The sequence below is a fragment of the Oryctolagus cuniculus genome, chromosome 15 (assembly GCF_051225735.1).
Source record: "Oryctolagus cuniculus isolate XC-2025 breed Fujian yellow rabbit chromosome 15, ASM5122573v1, whole genome shotgun sequence".
Lineage (NCBI taxonomy): Eukaryota > Metazoa > Chordata > Mammalia > Lagomorpha > Leporidae > Oryctolagus > Oryctolagus cuniculus.
In genome coordinates this window covers 89,490,856-89,517,572 of record NC_142881.1, presented here as the reverse complement: position 1 = coordinate 89,517,572, position 26,717 = coordinate 89,490,856, and the positions used below count along the sequence as shown (strand labels likewise).

At 57.6% G+C, this 26,717-nt stretch overlaps 2 protein-coding genes across 8 annotated transcripts in view; one reads left to right on the top strand and one right to left on the bottom strand.

Moving 5' to 3' along the window:
- The window catches only part of CSGALNACT2 (chondroitin sulfate N-acetylgalactosaminyltransferase 2), a 49,438-nt gene extending 46,902 nt beyond the window's left edge, over window positions 1–2,536 (top strand). For all 3 annotated transcript variants that reach the window (XM_002722500.5, XM_089313703.1, XM_070058380.2), the window contains one exon: window positions 574–2,536. In XM_002722500.5, coding sequence (XP_002722546.1) covers window positions 574–866 — 293 coding nt within the window. In that variant the 3' untranslated portion in view covers window positions 867–2,536. The remainder of the gene's footprint in view (window positions 1–573) is intronic.
- Window positions 1,895–26,717, bottom strand: part of RASGEF1A (RasGEF domain family member 1A) — a 68,375-nt gene continuing 43,552 nt past the window's right edge. For 4 of the 5 annotated variants that reach the window (XM_070058383.2, XM_070058384.2, XM_070058382.2 and 1 more), the window contains exons 2-13: window positions 19,941–20,144; window positions 18,267–18,389; window positions 17,803–17,940; window positions 17,104–17,325; window positions 16,669–16,743; window positions 16,425–16,517; window positions 15,581–15,683; window positions 15,415–15,494; window positions 14,096–14,287; window positions 13,104–13,227; window positions 12,861–12,933; window positions 1,895–12,399 (exon numbers count right to left, since the gene is read on the bottom strand). In XM_070058383.2, the coding sequence (XP_069914484.1) occupies window positions 12,375–12,399; window positions 12,861–12,933; window positions 13,104–13,227; window positions 14,096–14,287; window positions 15,415–15,494; window positions 15,581–15,683; window positions 16,425–16,517; window positions 16,669–16,743; window positions 17,104–17,325; window positions 17,803–17,940; window positions 18,267–18,389; window positions 19,941–20,138 (1,446 nt within the window). In that variant the 5' untranslated portion in view covers window positions 20,139–20,144 and the 3' untranslated portion in view covers window positions 1,895–12,374. The remainder of the gene's footprint in view (window positions 12,400–12,860; window positions 12,934–13,103; window positions 13,228–14,095; window positions 14,288–15,414; window positions 15,495–15,580; window positions 15,684–16,424; window positions 16,518–16,668; window positions 16,744–17,103; window positions 17,326–17,802; window positions 17,941–18,266; window positions 18,390–19,940; window positions 20,145–26,717) is intronic. The other variant, XM_089313707.1, reaches the window with a different exon arrangement.

Here is a 26,717-nt window from a genome sequence, read left to right as displayed (position 1 = left end):
GGCCATCTGCCCCTACTTTCCCAGGCACATGAGCAGGGAGCTGGGTTGGAAGAGGAGCCACGGGACTTGAACCAGCACTCTGATATGGGGTGCTGATGTGGCAGGCGGCCTAACCCACTGAGCCCTTTGTCTTTCTGGTAAACTGCTTCAGTAGCTTTCATTTATTCTTGTTTTTTAAATCATCTGTTCCCCCATTCTCACATTTTTAGCTCCAGCTTGGTCCTTGTTTTTTTCCCTCTTGGGAAGTTTTCTGGAAACCAGAAAGAAACAAACACACACATCTCAAAGAATAGAACAAGAACCTGAGATTATAGGTGGTTTACGTATCCTTCTCTTCCATTTGACTTTCTACAGGTTTTCTGTAGATCTTTTCACATTTCCAAAGTGTTCTCAGACGTTTGATCTCACGCTGATGGCCTGGAGCTGCTGGGGTCCTCCTAGCACCTGGCAGCTGGACGGCAAACAGGGACATCAGTCCTCCAGCTCGGTGGAAGCAAAACGCCTGTTTTTACGAGGCCTGCAGGTGCCGTGGGTGTCAGGCAGTTGCTTACCGTGTCCATTTTGACCCTGCAGGTGGATTTGACATGGAAGTAAAAGGCTGGGGTGGAGAAGATGTTCATCTTTACCGAAAATACTTACACGGGGACCTAATCGTCGTTCGGACTCCAGTGCCTGGCCTCTTCCACCTCTGGCACGAGAAACGCTGTGCGGATGAGCTGACCCCCGAGCAGTACCGCATGTGCATCCAGTCCAAAGCCATGAACGAGGCCTCTCACTCCCACCTGGGGATGCTGGTCTTCAGGGAGGAGATAGAAACGCACCTTCATAAACAGGCGTACAGGACAAACAGCGAGGCGGCTGGTTAGGGTGGCTGCACCCCAGCCAGCACTGCGTATTCAGCCTTAATGCCAGCGCCAGCTGCAGTGCCTCTTTCAGGGAAGACGTGTTTATTTTCCATGTTCTTTCTGACATTACTTTAGCATTTCAGCTTGATACAAGAAAAGGTTTCAACGCGAAGCCTCTGTTCTCGGAGAATACTGCACTATGACATAATTGACAAATGAGATCTGGTGTTTGAGTTAGTTTCTACGCTGTGCCCTGTTCTGCCTGCATGTGGGATTTCGTGTTGCCCCGGCTGCAGGGGGTGGCGGGACGGGATGTGCCGGGCAGAGGGAGGGCCAGGTGCCTCCCTTCCCTGTGGGAAGATAGTCTCACAGGAGTAGTGTTCACCTGCCAGCCGCCAAGCTCGTCTGCTTGATGTCTAAATAAAGGGCTCTGGTTGGCCGAAGAGTCCGTTTGCACTGAAGCAGAGGATAATTAAATGGCCCTGTAAATCCCCAACCAATCAAGAGAGAACAAAAATCCAAACCCCTGAATGTCTTTCTCAATGAATGAGTAATAATAGGAGACAGGTTAGAGCCTGTGGCTTAAATAAATATACAACTATAACATCATGTTCAGGACTAATAGTCGTAGTTGCAGTAACTGTTGAACAGCAGAAACAAACACAGAAACATTTTTAACAGCTTTTAATTATGGTGGCGTACAGGATATCAGCAGTGTCTCAGAACGTCAGTTTACGTGAGTGAGCTACACCAGGGCCTTCCCATGGTGGCTTGGGATAGATACTGTAGTGTGATTTTGTTTGTTTTTCGCTTTGTATTGTCTCATTTAGCATGGATCCATATATATTTATTATCCTTTATTTTAACTAATATATATGTACTTGCATTGTTACAGTAGTGAGTTGAAAGAATGTCACTGAGGCGAAGAAGACAATTTAATGAGATCTACTGTAAGAGAACTGATTTGAGGAGAGAGAAGATAGTCTGAACTGAAATCTGAACTATAGAATATTTTAGAGAAATGTATTACTTGCCTATAGAAAGAATGTTGTTTTAATTGAGGTATAAACTACAGACAAAATGAATAAGGAAATATATTCAGGTAGGACTGTACTACGTTATTTATCGCTCGCGGCTCTTTTACCACTGGGTCAGTCGCTTGATCCAGAAAATAGAGAGAAGGTGGAAAGCATGCATGAACTTTTTAGCCTTTTCCTTTTAAAAAGGACCTCGTTGTATATAAACCCCTGAAAGTTCACACATGAAAAATCGTTACTCCTTTTGGTCAGTAAATTATATCTGAAATATCAAACGTTCTAAATTCCTAGGTGCTAAATGAATTGAGTTTTACAATTCCTCTTAACCAATTATTACAAACTTTAAGTCAGGGTAGTGTTTAGGTGTTTTTTAAAGGATATGTAAAATGTTCTCTGCAAAACAGTTCAGACCGCCATCGTCTTTTATATACAATTATTTATCGTGAAGCCCAGTGAATTATGGTATTTAAAGTGAGAGAACTTAACTATTTGCACAGGTAAGTCGAGGATTGTTTTTTGAGAAAAATTATTTTACTTTTATTCCTGTTTTTTTAAACTAGCTTTTAATTTAAAGACAGAAGCTAAGCAGTGGAAATATACTATGTTTTTGACATTAAATGGTACCAATAAAGTATTTTATTACCAAAAGTTAAATGCAGTTGTGATATATCATTGTCTTTCTGTTGAAAAAAGTCATAAATACAGAAAAGTACACCATATGCATTTGTGCATTTTAAAGAATAAGAAAGCGAACCAGTGCAGCAGACCTCAGGGACGTCACCAGTGACCCCTGTGTGCCCCTCTGCACCCCACACCCTCACCCTCTCTGTAGCAGTCCCCCTGGTTGTTGTAACCATTTTTTACTTCCTTTACTCCATTGTTTTCTCAACTGTGTATGTATCTCTACCCAAAATACTGTTTAGTTCTGCCTGGCTTTGAATTTACGTACATTATTATTTCATTGTGTAGTCTCTAACTTTCTTTCATGCAATTTTATACTGAAAGTCACCCATGTCAGTCTCAAAATTCACTCTTTTTTACTATTGAATAGTATTCCATTGTTTGACTATAGTACAGTATTGCAAAATTCTGCTGTTGGTAAATGTTTGTTGTTGTTGTATTTTGCTGTTTGCTTGCTTGCTGTGGTGGTTCAGGCAGTGCTGCATGACCACACTGCACCTGTCTCCAGCAGCTGTGCCAGTGTTTCTCTGGGAGTAAATGTGCAGTCATTGGCCACGCACATGGGTCCTACTTTCAGGTGAGCCACCTTCCAGCACTGGGTGAGAGTTAGTTTTGCATACTTGGCAATATTTAGTTTTATAAGCCTGTTAGTTCTTGCTAATCTAATGGGCAGATACTTTGCATTGCTAGGCTTTTACCCATTTTTACCAGTTCATAGAATTTTTTTGTACATTTTGAATACCAGTTATTTTTGTTTAAAATATTTGCAGATATCTTTTTCCCAGGGTGTAGTTTGTCTTTCCTCATTCCTTTTTTTTTTAATTTGTTTGACAGGTAGTTTATATATATATATATATATATATATATATATATATATATATTTATATATATTTAGAGAGAGAGAGAGAGGTCTTCCTTCCATTGGTTCACTCCCCAATGGCCACTACGGCCGGTGCTGCGCCGATCTGAAGCCAGGAGCCAGGTGCTCCTCCTGGTCTCTCATGCAGGTGCAGGGCCCAAGCACTTGGGCCATCCCACACTGCCCTCCTGGGCCACAGCAGAGAGCTGGACTGGAAAAGGAGCAACCAGGACAGAATCCGGCGCCCATATGGGATGCCAGCACCACAGGCGGAAGATCAAGTGAGCCACGGCACCAGCCCCTCCTCATTTTATTCTTGTGTGTGTGTGTGTGTGTGTGTGTTAAATAGCTTTTTTGCTTTCCTCATTCTTTATGGTACTTCTATGAATAAAGATTCGCTTTAGTCTGATTGATCTTTGTCCTTTATGAAATCAGCTTTGTTTTGTGCAGTCCTAGCTTCCAGCAGAGTGAGCAGAAGGATCAGATGGCTTCCACAGTCCGTGCTCCTCCCGCGTGCAGTTCCAGTTACCCTTGATCAGCCATGGTCTAAAAGTATTAAATGGACATTTCCAGAAATAAAACATCTTCAGTTTTAAATCGCATGCCATGCTGAACAGTGTGATAAGGTCTCTCTGCAGCCCACCTGGATGTGAATCAGTGTGTACAGTCACTTGGTAGCAGCCTGGGCTCTCAGATTCATTGACTGCTGCAGCCTGGAGGAACCGGGGTTTGGCCTTCAGGGGAGGGGCAGCAGTAGCCTCACACTCAACGGCATCGGCACCGGCACCGTTCACCTCGCTCCACCTCACGTCATCACAGGAACGGTAGGTGCCATGCAGGAACGTATTTTGAGAGACACCACATTCACGTAACTTTTATTCCAGTATATAATTGTTCTACTTCATTATTAATCATTGTTAATCTACTATGCCTAATTTGTAAATTAACCTTGATCACAGGTACGTATGTATAAGAAAAATACAGTGTGCACATGTATATAGTGTATACAAAAACTGTGTGTGTGTGTGTGTGTGTGACACCGCATCACCACTCACGTCCATAGTTAGCATTAGGGTCCACTCCTGGTGTTGTGGATCCCTGCGTTTAGACGAGTGTGTGAGGACGCGTGTGCACCACCGCAGTGTCACACACAGCAATTTGTTTCACTGCCCTTGAAAATCTTCGGTGCTCTGCCTGTTCACCCCTGCCTCCCACTAACTGCTGGCAAACCCTGGTCTTTGCCTCCATAGTTGGAGTCACTCCGGGGAGCTTTCCAGGTGGGTTTCTTTCCCTGAGTAATCCTCATCTACGTTTTTGTTGTATTTTTTCATGGCTTCGTGCTGGAAAGTAACCCCATAGTCTGCACGTTCCAGTCTGTGCCGTCACCCGTCAGAGGACGTGTTAGTTGTTGGCAGTGATGAACAAAGCTACCGTGAACACCCAGGTGCAGGTTTTTATGTGGTCCTAGTTTTCAGCATCTTTGGGCAGATACGTTTACTGGATTGTGTGGTGAGGGCATTGTTCAGTTCTGGAAGACACCACCGAATTCCTCCAAAGTGAACACACCGTTTTGCCCTGCCCCCTGCAGTGAGTGATGTGTGTGATGGCGTCAGCGTTCTGGAAGTTGGCCGGCCAACAGGTCTGTGGTGGTGTCTCGTTTTGTTTGCAGTTCCCTGACGACTTAGATGTGCAACCTATTTTCCTGCACTTGTTCTCCTCTGTACCTCTTCTTTGGTGGGGTGTTGGTTTCTAGTTTTTATTGTTGATTTATGACTCGGTAATAGGGAAGGGTTTCTTAAAGACACTGTAGCTTGTTCGAAAACCCTCGTGGGTAGCTTTGAATTTCTCAGGCCTTCAAACGGGAGAGATCTGTGTGTGGTGTGAGGTGAGGGTCACCTTCACTGCTGTCCAGCACCACCTTACTGTTGTGCAGAGCACCCCGTCGTCCACCGGCTGTCCCTGCAGGAGCAGCACTGGGGGCTCCTGTCACCGCACCCCTAACCCGCGGTCTGACTGACTCTAAGCTGGTTGATACCCGGGAGAACTTGTCCACTCACCTTTTCCTGAAAGGCCATCCTGGGCACAGCCTTTGCACTTTGATATAAATGCTAGAGTAAGCTGAGTAAGTCTCATAAAAAACTTCTCTGAATTTGGCTGGGGTCTCATTAAATCTGGCAGCTCCCTTTGGGAAATGCTGACATCTTTACAAGGAATCTTCCAGTCTTTGAACACGACATACTCTGGAGTTTCATAATTTTTCACACAGTAAACACACGTATATTATTTTTTAGATTTTTTTTCTAGATACTTTGCATTTTTATGCCATACCTGTCTTCTGTTTGTTTCTATTGCCTGTTGCTATTTGGAAGTCATTTATTTTTGTATATTTTGTCTTCAGAAACTCTTTAATGATACATTTCTGGTTTGTTTTGCAGTTGCACAACTGTATCATTTACTCACACCACATGAGTGCTGGAAGCTTTCACTTCAGTTTTTTGGTCTTTGATTTCCGTTTTTTGCCTCTTGCTGCTTGTTAGGACTTGTCCAGCAGTGTTGATGGAGGAGGTTAAAATGCACCCCCGCTCGCGTTCTGCAGTGCAAGGGCTGGGAACAGTCTAAAATCCTGTACTGTATGTTGCATTAATGAATTAATCGATTTTCTGAAGTACTTTGCATTCCTGGGCAAACCCCAGTGAGTCACAATGTATTATTATCCTTGCTTGACATTGCGGGATTGGGTTTGCATACATACACACATCTGTGTTCGGTGTGTGTGTGTGTGTGTGTGTGAAATGTTTTCATCCATGTTCATGAGTCAGATTGCCCGTAACTGCCCTTTCTCGTCCTCACTGCACTTTTCTGTTAAGGTTGCTTATAAAAGTAAGTTCCGGAGGTCCGCTTTTGTCCTGTTTCTAGAAGGGATCTGTAAAACTGGAATTACGTCTTCCCTGAACGTTTGGCAAGGCGGCCTGAGAGCCCCGTGGCATGGCAGGAACTTTCTACCCAGGAAGATGACGGCTCATTGGTTCAATTTACTTAATGAGGCCGGCGCCGCGGCTCACTAGGCTAACCTTGCGGTGCTGGCACACCGGGTTCTAGTCCCGGTCGGGGCACCGGATTCTGTCCCGGTTGCCCCTCTTCCAGTCCAGCTCTCTGCTGTGGCCAGGGAGTGCAGTGGAGGATGGCCCAAGTGCTTGGGCCCTGCACCCCATGGGAGACCAGGAGAAGCACCTGGCTCCTGCCTTTGGATCAGCGCGGTGCGCCGGCTGCAGCGGCCCGGCCGCGGCGGCCATTGGAGGGTGAACCAACGGCAAAGGAAGACCTTTCTCTCTGTCTCTCTCTCACTGTCCACTCTGCCTGTCAAAAAAAAATTTACCTGATGATTGTAGGACTATTCAGATTTTCTGTTTTATCTAGAATCATTTGATTGAGTTTATTTAAGGTAAATTGTAGTTCTCTAGAAGTCTGTACTTATAAATTTGAAAACTCAGATGAGATGCATGGAGTTGTTGGCAGTGTGCTTTATCTGCGTGGATGTGCAGGACTCACGGTGATAACCTCTTTCTCCTCCTGATCTTGTTCATCTGTGCTGTCTGTTTTTTCTGGCTCAGCCTTGCCGGCGGCTGGTGGATTTTTTTTTTTTTCAGTCGTTTCAAGAAGTGGACCCTTGGCAGCCAGGTGTGAGGTTCACGTCCTCCTGAACACAGCACTTCCAGTCTTGTTGAGTCAGGTGCTTTAACTCCTGGTGCGGGTGTGGGTACATCATGTAGCTTTCAGTCAGTCCATCGTCGGGGAGGTGATGGTGAGTACTGTATCACGCTCACTGGGCATTTGGCTGTCTTCTTTTGTGAAATGTCAAGGGTTTTTTGACTTTTTTAAAAAATTGGCTTATGTTTTTTTAAATGAGTTTGTGAGAGTTCTTCTATATTCTGAAGTTGAGTCCTTTGTCAGGTGTATGTACAGTCATCCCTCCGTATCGCAGGACCCCCATGGGTACCACAGTGGGTGGAGGCTCAAGTTCCCTGTGTAAAGTGGCCTAATAGTCACGTGTAACCGAGATGTAACCTCCCAGGTGCTCTAGCTCACCTGTAAATCACTGACGACACCCAGTGCAATGTCAGTGCTCCGTGTCACTCATGCTGTTTAGGGAATAATGACGAGAAGGGACGTCTGTAGTGTTTTTCTTTCCTAATATTCTTGGTCCATGGATGGTTAATCCATGAATGTGGGACCCAAGGCCAACTGTATTGCAAAGTTCCTCTCCCAAGAGAAGGTTTGCTTTGCACTCCCCTAATTATGTCTCTTACTAAACTTCTCAGCTCTAACAAAGTTGAATTCTTCAGTTTTCTTTTTCTATGGCTAGTGCTTTGGGTGTGCAATTTAAGAAACCTTTGCCTACTCATTGTGTTGCCTTCATGTAAGGTCTGTGATGGCTTTGGAAACAGTTTTGTATACGAGTTGCTGTAGGAGTCAGGATTCATCCTTTAGCGTTTCTGGAAGTGTAGGTCTGCTGATAGCAAACTGAATTGTAATTTGTCTGTAAATATTTTTATTTCATTTAAAAAACGTACTTTTGACGACTCCAGGTTCTGGATCGGCAGTTACTTTTCCGTCTGGCACGTTGCTGTGACTGGATACCCCTCTGTCCCTGACCGCCATCCTTCCTGCTGGGAGCTCTCAGCCTGACAGCTGGCAGTGCCCGAAAGGTCTTGAAGACCTCGCCCCTGCTGCCCCCACCAGAACACCTCTGTATGTGGGCTGGTTTCTGTTTCTGCTCATGCTTTATCAGTTCTGAAAAGCTTTCGGCTGTTACGTTTTCAATGCCGTCTCTGACTCATTCTTTGCATACTCCTGAACATCTTAAATAACATGTGCACCTTCAGACTGTTAGTAACAACATCTTAAAATGGTTATTGTATCTCAGCCCATTTCTTACTTTCCAGCTCTGTTCTGTGTTACAGTCTGGTAATTTCTTCAGAATTATAAGCAAACAGATTTGAAAAGAACCAAATAGAGCAACTAGAAATGAAAGCTACAGTAATTGGGTTTTTTAAAAAAATGTTTTTTCATCTGATTGCAAGGTGGGAGTGGGAGGACCATCTTCCATCTGCTGGTTCTTCCTGAAATGCCCACTGCAGCAGGGATGGACCAGGAGGGAAGCCAGGACCAGGAACTCCATCCTGGCCTCCCATGTGGGTGTCCCGGATGCAAGCACTTGGGCCCTCACTCAGGCCCCAGCATGCGTTAGCAGGAAGCTGGGACAGCAGTGGAGGAACCAGGACCCAGACTGGCAGATTTGTTTAAACCCAACAGACGGGTGTGTGAGATTAGACCCAGTGATGGGGAGGTTGTTAGCACTGGAGTGCAGATCTGCTTGGGGCACTTACGGTTTGTGCCAGTTCAGGGCCACGTGCAGCTACTCACTTGCTCAGCGCAGTCTGCTGGGCCAGTGCGATGTATGCACGACACTCTGACTCCCTGGTTGTGTTCTAAATGACCAGGGGTAAAGTCCCCCGCCTCCATTCAGTGTCAGGGTCGAGACGGGCAGGCTCCCTCACCCTCGCCCTCGTGGGGTTGCAGGTATGTTGCAGGTGGCTACTGGGATGCCAGCTTTATAGGCCGGGGGCTCCCATTTGATCCCCTGTGGACCTGCAGGTGGAAGCTCCTGGCCCCTGCCCTGAGGGCAAAAGCCGGCTGCAGCGCCTCCCTGCCTTTGCTTGGGTGTTGGAATTTTCCACAGCTTTGTCCATGGGCCAGCGCCTGGTCTGCCAGTGCCCGAGCCGTCAGGCGTGTGATGTCGTTTCCACTGCACAGCCTTGTTGAGCACACACCCCCGCACCCCTGAGCATCCTGGTTCGTCTCTTGGGGTGGGTACTTGGCGGGCTTGGAGGCCACCCTCTGTCTTCCTCACAACAGCCTGACCTCGCTGAGGGAAGTGGGTTAACATGGTGGGAACTGACCGTTAGAAAGTGTTTCCAGCCTCCCGTCTGTGGGGCCTTGTCCTCACCACGCGTGTGCTTGCTACTGCTGGAGACGCTCTGGTGACGACGCCGTGGCTGTGTTGGGACTCCAGGTGTTCCCTTCCGAGGGGTGCCGCGTGGCGAGCTGGGTGCCACAAGTGTGTGCCGTCTAAGCGCCGTGTCCAGGCATCTGCAGCTGGGAACCGTGCCTGGGAGAGGTGGGCTAGGGACAGACAGGAGCGGCCCACGCCTGCAGCCCTCACAAACGTGTGCGGCCAGGCCTCCCGACTTCAGAGTTGCAGGTCCGGTGGGACCTGAAGGTACGTTTCCAACAAGGCTGCTTCCAGGGCCGCCGCCGCCAGTGACCTGGCCACCCCTGGCCAGCCCAGCACGCCCACAGCCAGGGCACAGCCCCAGTGCTGTGCGGCCCCTGCTTTGGCTGAGAGGCACGTGAAACTGGCAGAAGCAACAGCCAGGAAACGGTGTCAGTGCCAGCAGGGCTCACATCTGCACAGGCGTCCTTGTTTGCTCCACAAACAGCCGCACACCTGCCGCGTACTGTCTGCCCCTCAGCCCAGCCTTCAGCCCCGCAGCAGTGACACCGGCCATTTAAACTTGCAGTCAGCTCCGCACGCACACACCGGCTGCATCTCAGTGCTCAGTACCCACCCGTGGTTAGCCGCCACTGAACATTCCTACACTGCAGACTTTTCTGTTGGGCAGGGCTGGTCTATGGGAAGACACTGAAAATGAATTTTTGGGACCGGCACGGTGGCGTACCGGATAAAGCCCTGGCCTGCAGTGCCGGCATCCCATATGGGTGCTGCCAGTTCAAGGCCCGGCTGCTCCTCTTCTGATCCAGCTCTCTGCTATGGCCTGGGAAAGCAGTGGAAGATGCCCAAGTGCTTGGGTTTCTGCACCAGTGCGGGAGACCCAGAAGCTTCTGGCTCCTGGCTTCTGATCAGCTCAGCTCTGGCCACTGCGGCCACTTGGGGAGTAAACCCAGTGGATGAAAGACCTCTCTCTCTCTCTCTCTCTCTCTCTTTCAAATAAATAAATCTTAAGAAAAAGAGTGAGCTTTCACTTCTAAAGGCACAGGGCAGGGTCCAGAATAGTGGGACAGGAACTCCCAGGACTCATTCCAGGAGTGCCCCACCCCGGCCTGGGCTCCCCAGCCTCCCTTCCCCGGCCAGAGCCCTACAGCGGGCACGGACGCAGGAGCCCTGTGGTGACTGAGCCGCTGTGCTCCCGTGCCACCAGGGTCTTTGGGGAGCCCACTTTGAGGAGGCCGGCCTGGAACGTGCCTTTTCTAGCCTCGTGTCAGCGATGTGAAAAGTGTGAAAAGCCCGCCGTGAGCAGGGGCTTGCAGGACTGGAGGAAGGCCGCTCGCCCGGTTTGTCAGGAAGCCCTGCGGCCGCCCCAGCGACATCCCAGCTCCCGCCCCACAGCACACACGCAGGCCACGGAGGGGAGCGACTGTTCTTTTATTGATGCAAGTATGTCCAGCCACACCGAGAACTGACATCCTGCATTACGGTACAGCTTTATGTTCAAGAGTTCATGTCAAAAACGAGACAGCAAATTGGGGGTATGTGTCCAATGGGGCAAATCATCAAGTGGCAGACGCGGACAGGGTTTCAAGTAAGGACTAAAAGTGGTGAGCCGTGAAGTGCACACTGGGGGGACGGCTCCGGCACACACGTACAGAACACGTTCCATCACAGGATCCCAACTACAGATTCTCAAGGTGCAAGCCTCTCTCTCAGACATCAACAGAGCGGCCCGCACCGGGGAGCCCGTCTCAAAGTGCAAACACAGGGACAGTCAGTGCAAGCATTGGTTCCGGGCAGCGGGCGCCCGAGGCCTGGCCTGTTCCTCTCCAGCCCCCCCCCACCCCCCGCCTCGGGAAATGTGGAAATCAGAACCTGGCTGGTCCCGGCCCAGGCTTCCCCTCCCTGTCAAGGCTGCTGCCCGAGCCAGGCATTCGGAGACAGCCAAGGACGATGAGCTCTTGCAAGAGACGGAATCAGCCAGGAGGGACCGGCTCGGCTTGTGTCCCGGCCCACGATCAGGGAGATTCACGCCAGGAAGTCGGCCACGGAAAAGCGGAGTGCACACCTCCAGGTGTTGTGCAGTTGGATGGGAACGGGTGCCGGCCTGGCTGGGTCTCCGCGTTTCGCATTCCAGTCGGGGGCAGGACGGGGGAGGGCAGTCCACTAGGACCTGCGTTTGCTTCTCTTTCCCTTGAACCTGGACACCAGCCAGCGCAGCCCGAGCTGTCACCGTCCCCAAGGCTGCCGTGTAGCGCTCTCCTCCCAGCTCAGCCCGGCTCTCAGAGGCAAGGCTGGGAAAACAGCTCCACGGCGCCCCCTCTCAACAGTCTCAGCTTTTCCTCCTCTCTAAAACGTGGCTGAGAAACCACCAACCAGACGCCCCCCCACCCCGCCCCTGAACCCAGAAATCCCTGATCAAAGAAAACAGACATGTAAACTCTGGGAAGCACACACTCCGGAAGGAAGCGCGTGAGCCCCCCAGCCACCCACCCAGCCCCTCGCTGAGCCCCCGCGGCCTCTAAGGCACTAACCCGACGTCAGGGACGCTGGCGGCAAACTCATCCGGGCAGGCCGGGCTCACGTTGGTTTTGGTTGGGTTGTTTTTTTTTTTTTTTAATTTTTTTTCATAAGGTGTGAATAATCAAAAGTAGAAAATAAAAATCTACATCTCATTAGAATAAGATGGGATCATGAACGCCATCTCCCATGAGACTCTTTCCCCGCCCCTCCCCATAAGCAGGGCCCTGCCCTGTTATTTAAAATAAACCAAAAAAACTTTGTTAAGTGCCAAAGGTTGATGCATGAAATAATTACCATTTTTTCCATAAAAGTTATATACAAAATGGACCCCAGCCAGTGAGGCCGCCTCATCTGAACAGCCCAGCAATCCGGACGGAAGCTCGCTGCGCGCCAGTGCGTCGTCCTGTGCCTGCAGCACCTCAGGCCCGGTTGAGCAGAGTCGTCCTACAGGTGCACAGGGAACAAGGTGAGAGTCAGGCCCCCGCGTGGGCAGAGGGCAGGTCCACGTTGTGCAGAACCTGCAGCCCCTTGCAGAAGAGCAGACCCGGGGCCGGGCTGAGGACGGCAGCACCGGCATCCAGCATGGGCGCCGGCTCAAGTCGCCACTGCTCCACTTCCCATCCCGCTCCCTGCTAATGCGCCTGGGAGAGCAGCAGAAGGTGGCCCAAGTGCTAGGGCCCCTGCACCCATGTGGGAGACCCAGAAGAAGCTCCTGGCTGCTGGCTGTGATCTGACCTAGCCCCCTGGCCGTGGAGGCCATCTGGAGAGTGGACCAATGGATGGAGGATCTCTATTTCTCTCCAGTTCTGCCTTCCAAATAAATCAATCTTTTACCAGCAGAAGAGAGGTGCGTGGTACCTCCCACCCCCACCCCGTGGGCTCGGGGGTCCCTGGCAGGGTCCAACCTGAGGGTCTTCCAGCTGTCCTTTTCCATGTGGTTCTCAGGGCCTTCACTTTCAAACGAGGCGATGAAGAGACCTGAGAGGCAGAGAAGCCCCTAGATCCCCACCCCCGCACCCTGTTTTCCCCTCCAGGCCCAGGACAAAGGGCGGGTCTCTGGGTGGGTCCCAGGGCTTCCCAGCCCCCCGTTCCCCCCCCCACAGCCCTGCAGGCGGAGCCGGCCAGCCAGCGTCACCTGGGCAGCTCACCTTCCTCATTGTAGATGGGCGCCGTGAGCAGGTAACTCTGAATCTTCTTGTCCTTCTCGAAGGGACACTCTACCTGCGTCCACGTCATGAACTCGTGGATCTGTCTGGAGATCTCCCAAAATTTCTGAAGGCACAGGGTGTCCATCTGTCGCCTGGAGCTTATCACCCTCCCTCAGGGGCCGGGGCTGGGGGAGGCGGGTGCTGGTGCTGCAGGGCCAAGCCCGTGGCCGCTCTGCCCAGGCCGTCGGGCTGCTGTGTGATCTCAGCTCCCCACCCATGGCTGGGGCCTTACTGTGGGAAACGGGTGCCCCGCCCCCACCCCGCCATCCTTGGGCAGGTGCCCTGAGCCCCTCCCTCCCTCTGGAATTCTCTGGCCCCACCTCTTCTCCGCCTAAGCTGCTCTGTGCTTTCAGCTGCCCCCCTACCTGCCCTGTGCCCTAGGATATCTCTCCCTCTCCCTCTCCTCCTCCCCCCCCTCCTCCTCTCCCCCTCTCTCTCTCCCCTCTCCTCCTCTCCCTCTCTCTCTCCCCCTTTCCCCCTCTCTCTCCCCCTCCCTCTCCCTCTCCTCCTCTCCCCCCCTCTCTCCTCTCTCCCCCCCCTCTCCCCCTCTACATCTCCCCTCTCCCCCTCTCTCCCCTCTCCCCTCCCCCCTCTCTCTCCCCCTCTCTCTCCCTCTTCCCCTCTCCTCCTCTGCCCCCTCCCTCCCCCCTCCCCCCTCCCCCCTCCCCCCTCCCTCTCCCCTCTCCCCTCTCCCTCTCCTCCTTTCTCCCTCTCCTCCTTTCTCCCTCTCTCCCCTGGCCAGGTTAGCTGTAGAACCAAGGCCCTGGGTACATGCAGGCTCCCTGGGACTCCAAGCTCTGTGACCAGGTCACCCCACCACCACCAAGATGGGCTCCCATGCCCCCCACCCCCGCCCCCGTGGCTCTCAGTCCTAACCTCCTCCCAGCCTCAGGCAGGGCTCGAGCAGCCCCTCCCCCAGGCCCCAAGCTCACCTTGAAGTTCACGTGGCCGTTGGGCAGGTGGTTGGTGTGGATCTTGTGCAGGAAGTAGATGTCCTTGACGAAGAGGTTGAACACAGGGATGACAATCTTCTCGCGGCTGCTGTTGGCCGTCTGGGACCGCTGCGTGGCCCCCTGCAGGGCGGTGCGGTAATTGCAGAAGTTGCTGGAGGGGTCCATGTGGTGCTGGGGGGGGGGCAGGGAGGCCCTGGTGAGTGCCCGGCTCCTGCACCCCCTCAGGCCTGCTCTGGGCACTGCCTGCAGCTGCAGGTGGAGCCCAGGAGCCAGTGCGGGGAGGGGGGAGCCCCAGGTAACCGCAGGACGAGGCCTTCTGAGTTTGTCTCACCCTCCTCCCAAAACTTTCCCTTGCTCCTCTCCCAGGCCCGACCAGATCCGCCAAGACAGACATTGTGCAAAGCAGAGGTCCTATGAGGGCAGAGATCAGCCCAGCTGCTAAGTCGCCCGCATCCCCTGTGGGAGCCCCGGCCTGCAGCCCCTGGCTCCAGCTCCCTGCTAATGCAGGCCCTGGGAGGCCTGATGATGGCTCAAGTGGTCCCCGCCACCCACACAGGAGGCCTGGACTGAGCTCCCGACTCCCAGCTTGAGCCCAGACCAGTCTGTCTGCAGGCATCTGGGGGTGAGCCAACGGATGGGAGCTCTGTCTGCCTCTGTGTGTGTGTCTTTCTCTGCCTGTCAAACAAAATAAACTCAAATAAAAATATTTTTTTTGACAGGCAGAGTGGACAGTGAGAGAGAGACAGAGAGAAAGGTCTTCCTTTGCCATTGGTTCACCCTTCAATGGCCGCCGCGGCCAGCGCACTGCGGCCGGTGCACCGCGCTGATCCGAAGGCAGGAGCCAGGTACTTATCCTGGTCTCCCATGGGGTGCAGGGCCCAAGCACTTGGGCCATCCTCCACTGCACTCCCTGGCCACAGCAGAGAGCTGGCCTGGAAGAGGGGCAACCGGGACAGAATCCGGCGCCCCGACCAGGACTAGAACCCGGTGTGCCGGCGCTGCTAGGTGGAGGATTAGCCTAGTGAGCCGCGGCGCCGGCTCAAACAAAAATATTTCTAATGCATTCTCTTTCAAAGATGTCCATAAGGCTGCAAACAAGCTCCCGCCCGGAGCCAGCCTCTGGGTGACCAGATGGCCCCGGAGCAGCGGCCGCGGAGCAAGGGAAAGGCAGGTCAGACTGTGCGGCCACAGCTGTCACTCGCCGTTCTCCAGAACTCCCTGGGGGCCGAGAATAGCCTGCCGTGGAGGGCAAGCATCCAGCCAGCCAGCCGCGGGGGCACGGGCTCGGGGGTCCCTACCTCCAAGACGTCGAACTTGGCCGTCTTGACCTTGGACCACGTCTTCTTCAGCCGTGCCACGGGGCTGAGGTTCATGCCGGCTGCGGGCACAGTGGGGAGGCTGGGTCAGGCAGGGCAGAGGCGGCAGGCCGCAGGGGCTGCCCCGCCCGTGCCCCGGGACACTCACAGATGATGGCCATCATGGAGTTGAAGTTGCCGATGTTGAAGCACTCGCGGGCCACGTCGATGAAGAACTCCAGCATGCGGGTGCGGTGCTTCTTTTTCACCACCTGGAGGGCGGCGGCACGGCCTCGGTGTGGAGTCACCAAGGGGCCGCCAGGCAGGGGGGCCGAAAGGGCCCCGGGACTTGGACGGGCCGAGGGGGCCGGGGCTGGGGTCAGCTCCCTCGGCCCAAAGGGGATGGGGCCACCTCCCTCTAGGGCCTGTGTGGGCTGGCAAAAAAATGCTTGCTGGGGCTGGCACTGTGGCACAGCAGGTAAAGCCACCACCTGCAGTGCCGGCATCCCATATGGGCACCAGTTCAAGTCCCGGCTGCTCTACTTCCAATTCAGCCTTTTGCTATGGCCTGGGAAGGCAGTAAAAGGTGGCCCAAGTCCTTGGGTCCCTGCACCTGCGTGGGTGACCTGGAAGAAGCTCCTGGCTCCTGGCTTCAGATCAGCCTAGCTCTGACTGTAGCGGCCATTTGGGAATGAACCAGTGGATGGAAGACCTCTCCCTCTCTCTCTCTCTCTCCCTCTCTCTCTCTCTGTCTCTCTCTTTCTCTTCTTTTGTAACTCTTTCAAATAAATAATTTTTTTTTAAAAAAGAGTGTTTGCTGAGCATGGGGCAGGGGTAGGGAGGTGGGGCACTCCTTGGATGGAGGCCCCATTGTCACTCAAGGAATTGCTGTGTGAGGGACACCTGACGATGGAGATGCCATTGACAGACAGCTCCGTCATCTAGCTTGAGGCTGGGGCAGCAGCCAGAGCCTCCTGGGGTACCGAGGCACACAGGCATGGCAGTCAGCTTACCCGGCACACTTCAGTGGCCACCAGCATGCTCAGGCAGTTGAACCAGTTGTCATAGGCCTCCAGGCTGAAGGTCTTGGTCAGGTCCCCTCGGCACTGGGAGGGATCCAGCAGGTCAGGGGGATTGGGCAGGTCTGGAGCCCTGTGCCCCCTCCCAGCACACCTCGCCCTCCCATGCTCCCAGAGCAGGTGCTGCAAGGGTCCAGCAGGTGTCACAACCCCACCTGCCAGGGCCCTGCCCACTCACCCTGTGGTTGTCCCGGGAGTCCGTGTGGCTGATGATCTGTATCAGGTCCTCGGGGTGAATGCTACTGACCCTCTCCTGGGGGCACAGGGACAGCAAACGGGGGGCAGGTGACGGCCCTGTCCCTCAGAGGAAAGGGACAGAGCTACAGAGTAGTGCGGTGGGGAGGGGGTGCAGCCCGGGGCACAGACCCTCTGCCTTCTCACAGCCCTCTGTGGTTCCCACCTTCCGGCCACCCAGGGCTGCCAGGCCCCTGTGGGCCTAACACCAGGCACAGGCACCTACTACTCATATGGCCACGCCCAGCCTGAGGCACCCAGGTCAGGGCTCATGAGCCCTCTGCCCCAATTGGCAGGGGCTATGCAGTGCTGTGCACAGAGGGGCCCTGGGTGAGCTGCAGAGGGCGCACCCCGCCACACCTGCACAGGCAGCACTGACCAGTTCGATGTGGGTCAGCTGCTGGGCCAGCACCAGGGGGTCGCAGCACACGCCCAGGATGTCCTTCTGGGCGGCTGGTGGCTTGGCCTTGAGGACGGGCCCTTTGTCCATGGCTGGCTGCCGGAGCTTCTCCCGCAGCTCCTGGAGCTGGTTCCGGGTGGCCAGGGACAGCAGCAGGCTCTGTGTCATTTGGGCGATGGCCTTCTTCACGGTGCCGTTCTCCTGTGGGGGGCCGGGGGGGTGGGGGGGGTGAAGGCGGTGCTAGCATGGGCTGGCGGGACATGCCTGGCAAGGAGCCCGAGACCCCAGCCAAAGCCGCCGTGAACCTCTGACCTCTGACCCCAGAGCCGGCTGCCCTGAGAGCCTGCTGGCTGCAAAGTGTGATTTCTCCCACAGGCAGCCCCTGAGCTGTTTCTGGCTTCTCCCAGGCAAGAGCCGCTGGGAGCCAGGACAGCAGATAGAAATCTTAGAGCCACTCCAACAGGTCCCCACTGCAAGGAGCCGGGGGGGGGGGGGGAGCAGGGGTTGAGGGAGGGGCAGGGGCTGGGGGAGGCACTGGCGGCGCCAGGTTGCAGGGCCAGCTGAGCTGTCATTAGGGGATCGGGGACCCAGCCGCAGCAATCCCCTAGGGCAGTGCCAGGACAGGGGGCCTATGCAGACCCCCCACCCTCACCCTGCAGGAGCCGAGGGAGCCCTGACCTCGTCACACTGGGTGACACGGTGTGTGATGGCCTTCAGCTCTGCCATGGCCTTCTCGTCCTGGAAGTCGTAAGGGAATGCCTCCGTCCACTCCTTCAGCAGCTGCACGACCTTGGCCGAGAAGGACTTGAGCTTGGCCTGGGGCGGCAGGGGCAGAGTGAGACCCCCAGGCCTGAGCAGGTGGCATAGGCCCCCCAACCCCCAGGCCTGGGCCAGCACCTCCTGTCCCCGCGTGTTCGGGTGCTATAATTAAAAAAGCACCCCATAAAAGCCGAGCGAAAACTTGGCACCCCATGCAAGACTCTCTTGGTGCCCTCTTGCTGAAAAGCAAAGTGGGCAGGTGCAGGGGGCAGGGGGTGGGACCCCCAAAGGGCAGCAGCCCGGAGGGAGTTCCAGAGGGTGCAGCCGGATACCCTCCCCCACCCCCACCCCCGCCGACCCCCTCCAGGGCGGGGTGCCCTTACCTTCTCGGGCCCCGCCTCCAGCCGCTGCCTCTGCTCCAGGCAGATCTGCCCCACGCGGGCCAGCAGGTCATGAGGAGGCACGAAGACCCTGGAGCTCAGCAGGAACGTGAAGATGTATGTCCTCTGAGGAGGGAGACAGGTGCAGGCTGCCTGGACCCTCACTCCCCGCCCGCAGCCCCCTCCCCCCGCTGCCCAACCACCCCAGCACCGGGCCAAACCCAGCCCTGCATGTGGGGAGACTCGCAGGCCAATGCAGACCCCTTGTGCAGCCCACAGGGCTCCCCAAGCCCTCCGTTGCTCTAGACCCTGGTAGGCCTTAGAGGGCAGGGTCTCCCCAAGCAGCACGGGGCCCAGACGGTGGGGCATGGCCTGAGGAGGGCAGAGCTGGTCAGTGGGGTAGGTGTGGGTTTGGGAGGCAGGGCCCGGCACAGCCCAGTGGGGCAGGAGCCTGGGGCCTGAGACCTGGTGACAGGCCCGGGCACGGCCTCTGACCCCAGCTGCCAAGCCAGAGCCCCACCCCCTGCATCCACCTGCCATCGGCACTGGGAGGGGCCCTTCCCAGGGTGAGGAAGGGGGGAGACTCTACCCCAGCTGGGATCTTGCTCGGCCACACGCTGTTGGGAGCAGGGCTCCCTGGAGCAGGATTCAGGGGCCTGGGGCTCCTGCTGGCCGCACCAGCCCTCCAGCTGCTGGGGGAGAGGGGGAGCCCCAGGCAGCAGGTGAGGCTGGGATGTGGAGGGAGAACACACGGGGATCACAGCTCCGAGCTCTCGGCCAGAGCTGGAGCTCCAAGGAGAAGCTGTGTATCTCCAAGGGGGATGGGGGAGGTGGGGGGGGCACGGGTGTCAGCTGCCCACGAGTACGGGGAGACAGTGAGGGAAGGGGCTGGGGCCTGGTGGCTTCTCCTGCCCCCAGCCGGCTCCACTCTCTCCTGGGAAGCTAGTGGCAGTTCTTGGGGTCACAAGACAGGAGGAAGAGGGAGGGGTCGGCAATGCCAAGGCTACTCCTCCTGGACCTGACTCCTCCAAGAGCGGACGCCGGAGGCTGTGCCTCCTCCAGGCCAAGGCCAGCCTGCCCCGCCGCTGCTCCCGGGAGTGCCTTGGTCCCGCCTTCCCTTGGGGGGAGGGGTGCACAGCTCATGCCAAGGGGCAGGCAGGCCTGCAAAGCATGGTTGCTAAGAGACGCCACCCCCACGCGTGACCAAGGACGCCTCCTCCAAGCGCGGATGGTAGCGTCTGCAGGTGCAGAGGCGGCGGCTGCTGTGTGCCCCTGGGGGCGGGGCAGGGCTGGCTCCTCCTCCTGCTGGACCACAGCCAGGGATGGGGGGTGGGAAATGGGGTTGGGGGGTCCCTTATGACTTCCCAGTTGAGCCATGAGCTCCAGGACCCCAAGTGCCAGCCCTGCACTTGGACCCTGTCTCATCTCACAGTCCCACTCAGAACTCAGGGCCCCTGCTGGCCCGTGTGTGTGTGTGTGTGTATGTGTGTGTGTGTCCACCTGCCTGGGGCAGTAGCAGGAAAGCCACTGCTGACTGCCCCAGGCCGGCCACCTGTGCTTCCAGGGAGGGCAGAACAGGAAGTGAGGACCCACGGGGGTGGCACTGGGCCCCGCTTCCCCCCTGCCCAGAAGCAGCACCCCACCCACCGCCCCTACTGCCCCAGGCCCTGCACTCACATCGGGGTAGTAGTCCACCGTGGGGACCAGGTGCTCCATCAGGGCCTCCAGGGACCCCGAGATGAGGCGTCCGTCTTGGAAGATGAGCCCTCCCGGGCCGCCGCCAGCCCCACTTCCCCGCTCGCCCATGCTGGGCTGCATCTGTCCGCTACAGCTGGGCCCAAGGACGCTGGAGAAGACCACGGCCGTCTGGGGCATAGCTTCCTGGGGAGGGGAAAGAGGCTGTGAGCCCCTGGGGGCTGAGAAGTGTTTGTCCGGCCCCTGCTTGGGCGCACTGGACCACGTGGTAGGAGCCTGGACACAGAGCCAGTCTCCTGGTGGTACAGAGGTATGTGTTACAATGCACGCTCACGGCCCATCCCCAGCCTGGCCCCTCACTCAGGCATCCTTCGAAGGAGCAGACCCTTCCTCGTTCCCACATCGCAACCGACGCCCAACAGGAAAGAACTCAACTCAAGAAAGCCTGGGATGTCAATCCAGCCCAGGGGTCACCACCTCCAGGAAGCCTTCCTGGATTGATCCCAGACTGCTGGCCCCCGCAGCTGTGAGTGGCTGTGTCATCTGACTGTGTGTCCTCTTGCCAGCTCAGAGGAGGACAGCGAAATAATAGAAGTGGGTTTCTGGGACCCCAGCACCTTGCCCACACACAGACTGGAGCGGCTGCCCCAGCAGGGCATAGTCCCAGGTTCAAAAGGTGAGTGGCGGGCAGGTGGTGATCTCGCTCTTTTGGCCTCTTCACCCCAAGATCCCAGGCTCATCAAAGATGACAACTCCAGGCCACCAGCCTCTCCCGCCGTTGCTCTGGTCAGGGGGTGTTGTGGGGGGACGTTCTAGCACCCCACTAACTCACACAGCCCCCACCCATCCTCCAGCGCAAGGCCACCCTCCGTCCAGCCTGCAGGGAGACTGGGAGCCAGTCTGGGACCACAGCCACTGCCCACTGCAGAAAGGGGACAGGCGAGTGGGCAGGGCCTAGTCACTTTGGGGGGGGGCTAGGGAGGGCCAGCAGGGGTGCCCCAGGTGGGCGGGGGCTTCTGGGGGCTCAGAAGCCTCCCAGGGAATCACCAGAGCCCACAGCGGCCTGGCTAATAGGTGGAGGGGCCCTGGGGTCTCCCCAGCCCACCTGTCACTCCTGCTGCCTCCCAGGAACCAAGCCTCTGCAGGCCACTCCCACCGGGCCTGCTCTCGCACCTGGAGTCCACCTCTCCTGTGCCAGCCACGTGGCGCCCAGCCCCCTCTCGGGCCGTCAGAGCTGGACGCCGGCCCCGTCGGCACCCCCTGGGAGGGAGTGCACGGCGACAGAGGTCATCCAGCACACCAAGCTGAGACCCTGTGTGTTGCATGTGGCTCCAGGGCTGGCTCTGAGACCCCGTAGTAAACCCCCCCCCCGCAAGACATTCATTACTCTCCAATACTGCAGGTGAGGACAAGGCCCAGCAGGGCAGGTCACTGCCCCAGGTCCCGCAACGAGATCGAAGATGGCCAGAGCCTGAGCCTGCCTCAGCCGCTTGCGGCTTTGGAAGGATCCTCTGACTCCCAGGGCCTCAATGTCCTCTCTAAAATGGGCACAGAGAGGACTACTCACAGGCTAGCCGAGAGGATCAAATGAACCTTCAGCGTAAAGTGCCAGGTCGCCGCCTCCCCGGAGCTGACTCCCACCGGCGTGACTGCCCGGGAGCCCCCACAGCCACAGGGTGCCCAGGACACAGACACCTTGCACGGCTGCTCCAGAGCCAGGCTTGTTCCCTGCCTGCCTGCACCTCCTCCCTGTCAGGTAGCCCTCCCCCACAAGGCACCGCTGTCCCAACAGCAGCAGCAGCGTGACCCGAGTTCCCAAGCATGCCTCCTCCTGCAAGACAGCAGGCGATTCCCACGCAGGTGCACGGAGGCCCGGGAGCTCAGTCTCAGAGAGTGCCCACCCCCAGGTGCCTTGTGCCAGCTACACCGGCCCGTGCTGTCACCTGGGGACCTTCCAAAGACACCCCCAAGAATCCGAGTCCACTGGTTGAGGTGGGGATGGATGGGGGTGCAGCCCTACCACTGGCAATCTCGTGGTTTTCCAGGTGCACATGGGAGCAGAAGGCAGGGGGCGCCTTTGTCCTGCCTCAGCTGCATGCAGCCCACCACCCCCCACCCCCGCCCCAGGCTGCAGGGACCGCTGAGAACCAGGATGGCGCAAGGCTGGCCGGCAGCCGGAGGGCCACAGCAAGGAAGCTGCCGGGACCCCCGCCTCCCCCAAATCCAGCTGGGGGAGGGGACAGGTTTGCACCCCCAAGGGCCTCCTCTCAGCGCCTTGCAGCTCCTCCGTGGTTCAGGCAGGAAGGCAAGCAGTTTCTAATTATAGACCTCAGCCACTCAGGGGGGAAAAAGTGCTCACAGGGAGGCGGGTGCGAGTGATTCACCGTCTCCTTACACTCCCACTCATGCCCCCCCACGCCCCCACGGGCCAGTGGCCCCAGGCTGTAGGCTGAGGGGGAGGGGCCCTCCTGCCAGCTAGAGAGAGCCTGGGACCGCACCGGACTCTCTGGGGGCGCCACAGAGGAAGGGGGGTCTTCCTGTCTGGGACCTCAGAGGACGCCCGCCCTATTACTGCGACAGCCACACGCAGGGGTCTGCACCCCCTGCCGTGACTGGCCCTGGAGGTGAGGTGGGCAGAGCAAGCAGGGGCAGGGGGCTTCTTGGGACCAGCACCGCCGCCCCCCACAACCAGCACCGCTCTGCCAGGCTCTGCCCGAGCTGCCCCAGCTGCCACCTGTGCTGTCGTCAGCAGTGAGGGCTCACGCCTGCCATCCTCAGCCCCTCCCTGGGCCTGGGGAGAGCTCCCCGCGGCTGCAGCCCCGTCTCCCGCACGCCCAAGTCCTGCCCTGCGCTCCCTGCCCTGGGCCCAGATCTGCCTCTGCCTCCACGGGGTGGCTCTGAGCCTCAGTGTCCCCAGCTGTCAGCCAGGGGGCGGGGCCTCTCATCCCTCCTCCCTGCAGGGAGCTGCTGTGTTAAGCTGACAACACAAGGGGTCAGGTGCACCCTGCATCTCTGCCTTGCTCACCGCTGCCGGGGGGGGGGGGGGGGGGCAGCAGGGAACAGCCCGGAGCTGCCAGTGGGCGCGTTCTGCCTGCTCACTCCAGGCGGGCTGCTGCCGGGAGCCTCCCAGATTCTCCCCAGCAACGCCCAGGGAGGCACATGGAGGTGGGATCCGTGGGCTCTGCTCCCTGGGGAGCACGCCCATGCCAAAGCCTCCACTCCCTCGCTCTCATGCCCCCCCCAATCCGGGCCGGGCACGAGCTCCTGGCTCCAAGCACTCTCAATACTTAGTGACTGCTAGGCCAGGGACGCGGCAGACCCTGCCCTGTAAGACCCACCTGGGGAAGGGGAGGAGACCAGGGAGCCATCCCCAGGGCTCAGTCAGGGCTCTGGGGCACCCCCTCCGCTTCCCCGCGTGGAGTCTGGAAGTTTCTGAGAAGTGCAGGGACGAGGACAAGCTTTCTGTAACTAATCGCGTGAGTCGGGGCTGAGCCGTGCGCTGGGTGCCCTCAGAGGAGGGCGCGGGGCTCACTCGGCCCTGTCTGCCCCTCCCACGGCGTCGCAGCGCGCCCCTGAGTGTTCCCCAGGGCGGCCGGCAGGGGGCGGCCTGCAGGGGACTGGCCCGGCCTGAGCAGGAGACACGGGGCGGCAGAGTGCACGGCCCCACACTCTGCCCGAGACCCCAGGACCCACACACTCTCCGAAGACCCCCACGCTGAGAAACTTTTCAGCGTCCGGGAAACCGGGGCCGGATCCGCCAGGAGTGGGGGCGGGGCGCGCGCCGGGCTTGGCCAGGGGGGTTTCTTTCCCAGGCAGCTCTATTTTTTCACCTACTCAACAAAAACCGAGACTATTTTTAGCCCTGCAAGCTGCTGGGCATCACAATTAGCGACTGCAAATTACACATCCCGCCAGTCTGCCTCCGCGGGCTGCCGAGGGGGGCGGGAAGAAGCAGTGGTCCCCAGGGTGGGGGTGGGGGCGGGGAGCTTTCGCCCGCCCAGGGCCACAAAACCAAGAGGGCCCGTGGAGAGGCTGCGATCAGGTGGAGCCGCGCGGACAGCTGGGACCTGGCCGGCGACCCCGGGCCCAGCTCGTGCCGGGCCCCACCCAAGGGACCCCAATAGCCCTTCTTGGGCATCTGTCTGGCTCCGAAGTTCTGGGGTGCAAAAGCAGGAAGCTATCATTCCCTCATTCATTCATTCCCTCATTCATGCATTCATCCCCTCATTCATGCATCCTCTCATTCATGCATTCGTGCATAACTAGGACCCGCGCAGACACTGGATGCACCCACGGAAGGAACGTCATCACTCCCAGGCCCCACAGAGCACCCACAGGGGCAGGAGAGGCCGGCGTGCACGAGGGCCGCGGATAACGCAGGTGGCACCGTGGATCCCAAGAAGCTCAGTGCTCCGGACAGAGGAGAAAGGGGATGGGGGTGCAGGCTTCGCCCAGCTCTGCCCAGGGTCCAGGGTCCAGGATGGAGTTCCCCTTGGCAGGAATTTCTCCCTGGTTCTGGCAGGGACCCCCAACGCCCTTGGGAGTGGTCTCAGAGAGGACAGTGGGGGCCCTCACGTCACCGAGAGCTCAGAGCCCAGTGAAACCTGCAAAGGCAACGCCCAGCTGTGTGGGGGGGCAGCCCTGGGACAGGGGTCCGTGCGGATGCCAGCTTTGTGGAAAACCTTCCCTGGGTCACAGGATTCACTTGCCTCTGTGGATTGTCACCCACCCTGGATGGGAGACGGCTCCAGGCCAGGAGAGCTGTCTCAGAGCTGGCGGGGGCCCCGCTCTCTGGGACACGGGGACTCTCCGCCACGTGTGAGCTCAGCCATCTAACCTTGCAGGAGACAACAGGTGAGGGGTCCTGGGCCTCCTGGTTGGGGAGCAGCTCCGGGACTCGCCTGGGGATAGCCAGCCAGCCTGCACCTGCACTTCCTCCTCCCCTCTCCCCAGCACTCACGCCCCCCTCCCCAACAGATCAGACCAGGGCGGCAGCTGTGTCTCCTCCCCACTCCCCAACCCCTGCCTGGCCCTCCCTGGTCCCCAGATCCTGCCATTCCCAAACGGGGGTTCACAGACCAGAAAATACAGGGAAAAAACGTGGCCAAGCCACAGATGTGTCAGTTCTGCATGGGACTGGGACCCTCCAGCTGATGGAGGCAGCAGCAGAGCTGGGGGAGGGCTGTCCCCCTCCCCACACCTCCTCCCCCGGGCCCCCACCGCAGCTTCTAAGCCCAGTTCCCGGGTCTCCATCTCCCCAAAGCTTGCGAGAGCCCTGGTCCTGCCTCCTGGGCCACACCTGGGAGCCAGCCCTGCTCAGAATGGGAAGATGCTACTGCTTGCCTGGACCGCGAGCGGGAAGTTCAGGACGTGGGCTTGGATGGCACCTGAGCTCCACACTGGTTGGGCCGCGCGGCGCTGGCCTAGGCACGGACTTGGGGGCTGGTGCCACCCTTCCCCGACCCAGTCTCTGAGTGGCCCCTCACCTCCCCACGCCCAGGAGAGACAGGGCCCCGGCTGCAGGTGGGAGAAAGAGGAGGGTGTTGCCTCCTGCTTCCTGGACCCCTGTCCTAGGCCCAGGGGCTCAGCGCCGGTTCTGGTCTGCCCAGGGGGTGGCGCCCTCTGCCAAGAGGCCTCTTCAGTCCCCGCCCCCTTCCTCCCTCTGCACCCCTGTGGCCTCTGCAGCCGAGAAGCCCTGGGGGCACCCAGCTGACCCCAGCCCTGCAGCCCCCAAGCCCCTGGGCAGCGGGCAGGGGACAGGGCCAGGTTTGCCTTGGCACAGCCCCGCTCCAGCGAGGAGGCGGCTCCATGGGAACCCGAGCACTCACGGCACCCAGGCTGGTGTTGGGAGCAGGGCTGATAAACTGGGCTTTGTTCCACACACACAGGGTCCATATTCCCCCACCCTGAATTCCTTCTACTGCCACCACTGTGGAACTGACCCCGGGGGAACCCGCCCTCTTGTCCACCGACTGCCCGAGACAAATTCTGCCAACTTGGGAGTTTTCCTCCTCTCCTTCCTCCTCCGTTCTGTCCAGTCGACAGAGCATCATTGTCCACCAATAACCATCCCGTTACCGCGGCTGCAGAGCCCGTAGATGGAGCACGTGAGGCTGCCGGGAACGCTGGCCCCTTCCTGGCAGGCGGCTGCACACTCGACTTCCCTGCTGGAGCCTCCTGCACAGACCACCCCCTGGGCAGACCAGAACAGGGCGCTGTGCTCCTGCGCCCTTGGCCAGATCCTTCCTGGCTGGCGCCAACTCCAGGGCTCTACCCGGCACCCGTGCACGTGGGCAGGCGGCTCTGGGGCTGAGCAGAGGGGAGCAGGTGCACACAGGGAGTCCCCTCAGGGGGTGCAGACCCTCCACGATCCACTTCCGAGGTGGGGGTCCATGAAGATCGTTGGACCATGCCAGGAAGTCCCCAGGGCCCTCCCCACACTGGCCAAGTGCACACAGTGGGCTTCTGAGCTGGGCCCAGAGCCAGCCCGAGGAGCGGCGTCGAGCGGCCGTGGACAGGGACAGCCGGCAGGCGGGCGGGGCCCCAGGGGCGGCTGCTGGGTGCTGCAGATTCATGCAGGAGTGGGCAGCGGCCTCCGCCCTGCCAGAGGTGCTGGGAGACGAGAACATAGAGCGCTTTTGTTTTTAAATGGCATCTAATTAGGCTGAGCCAAGATTTTTATTTTTTCCTTTGTGTTTAAAAACAACTAAAAAGCGATTTTCTCCGGCTGCAACTGCCGCCTTCCTGGCTGACGCCCAG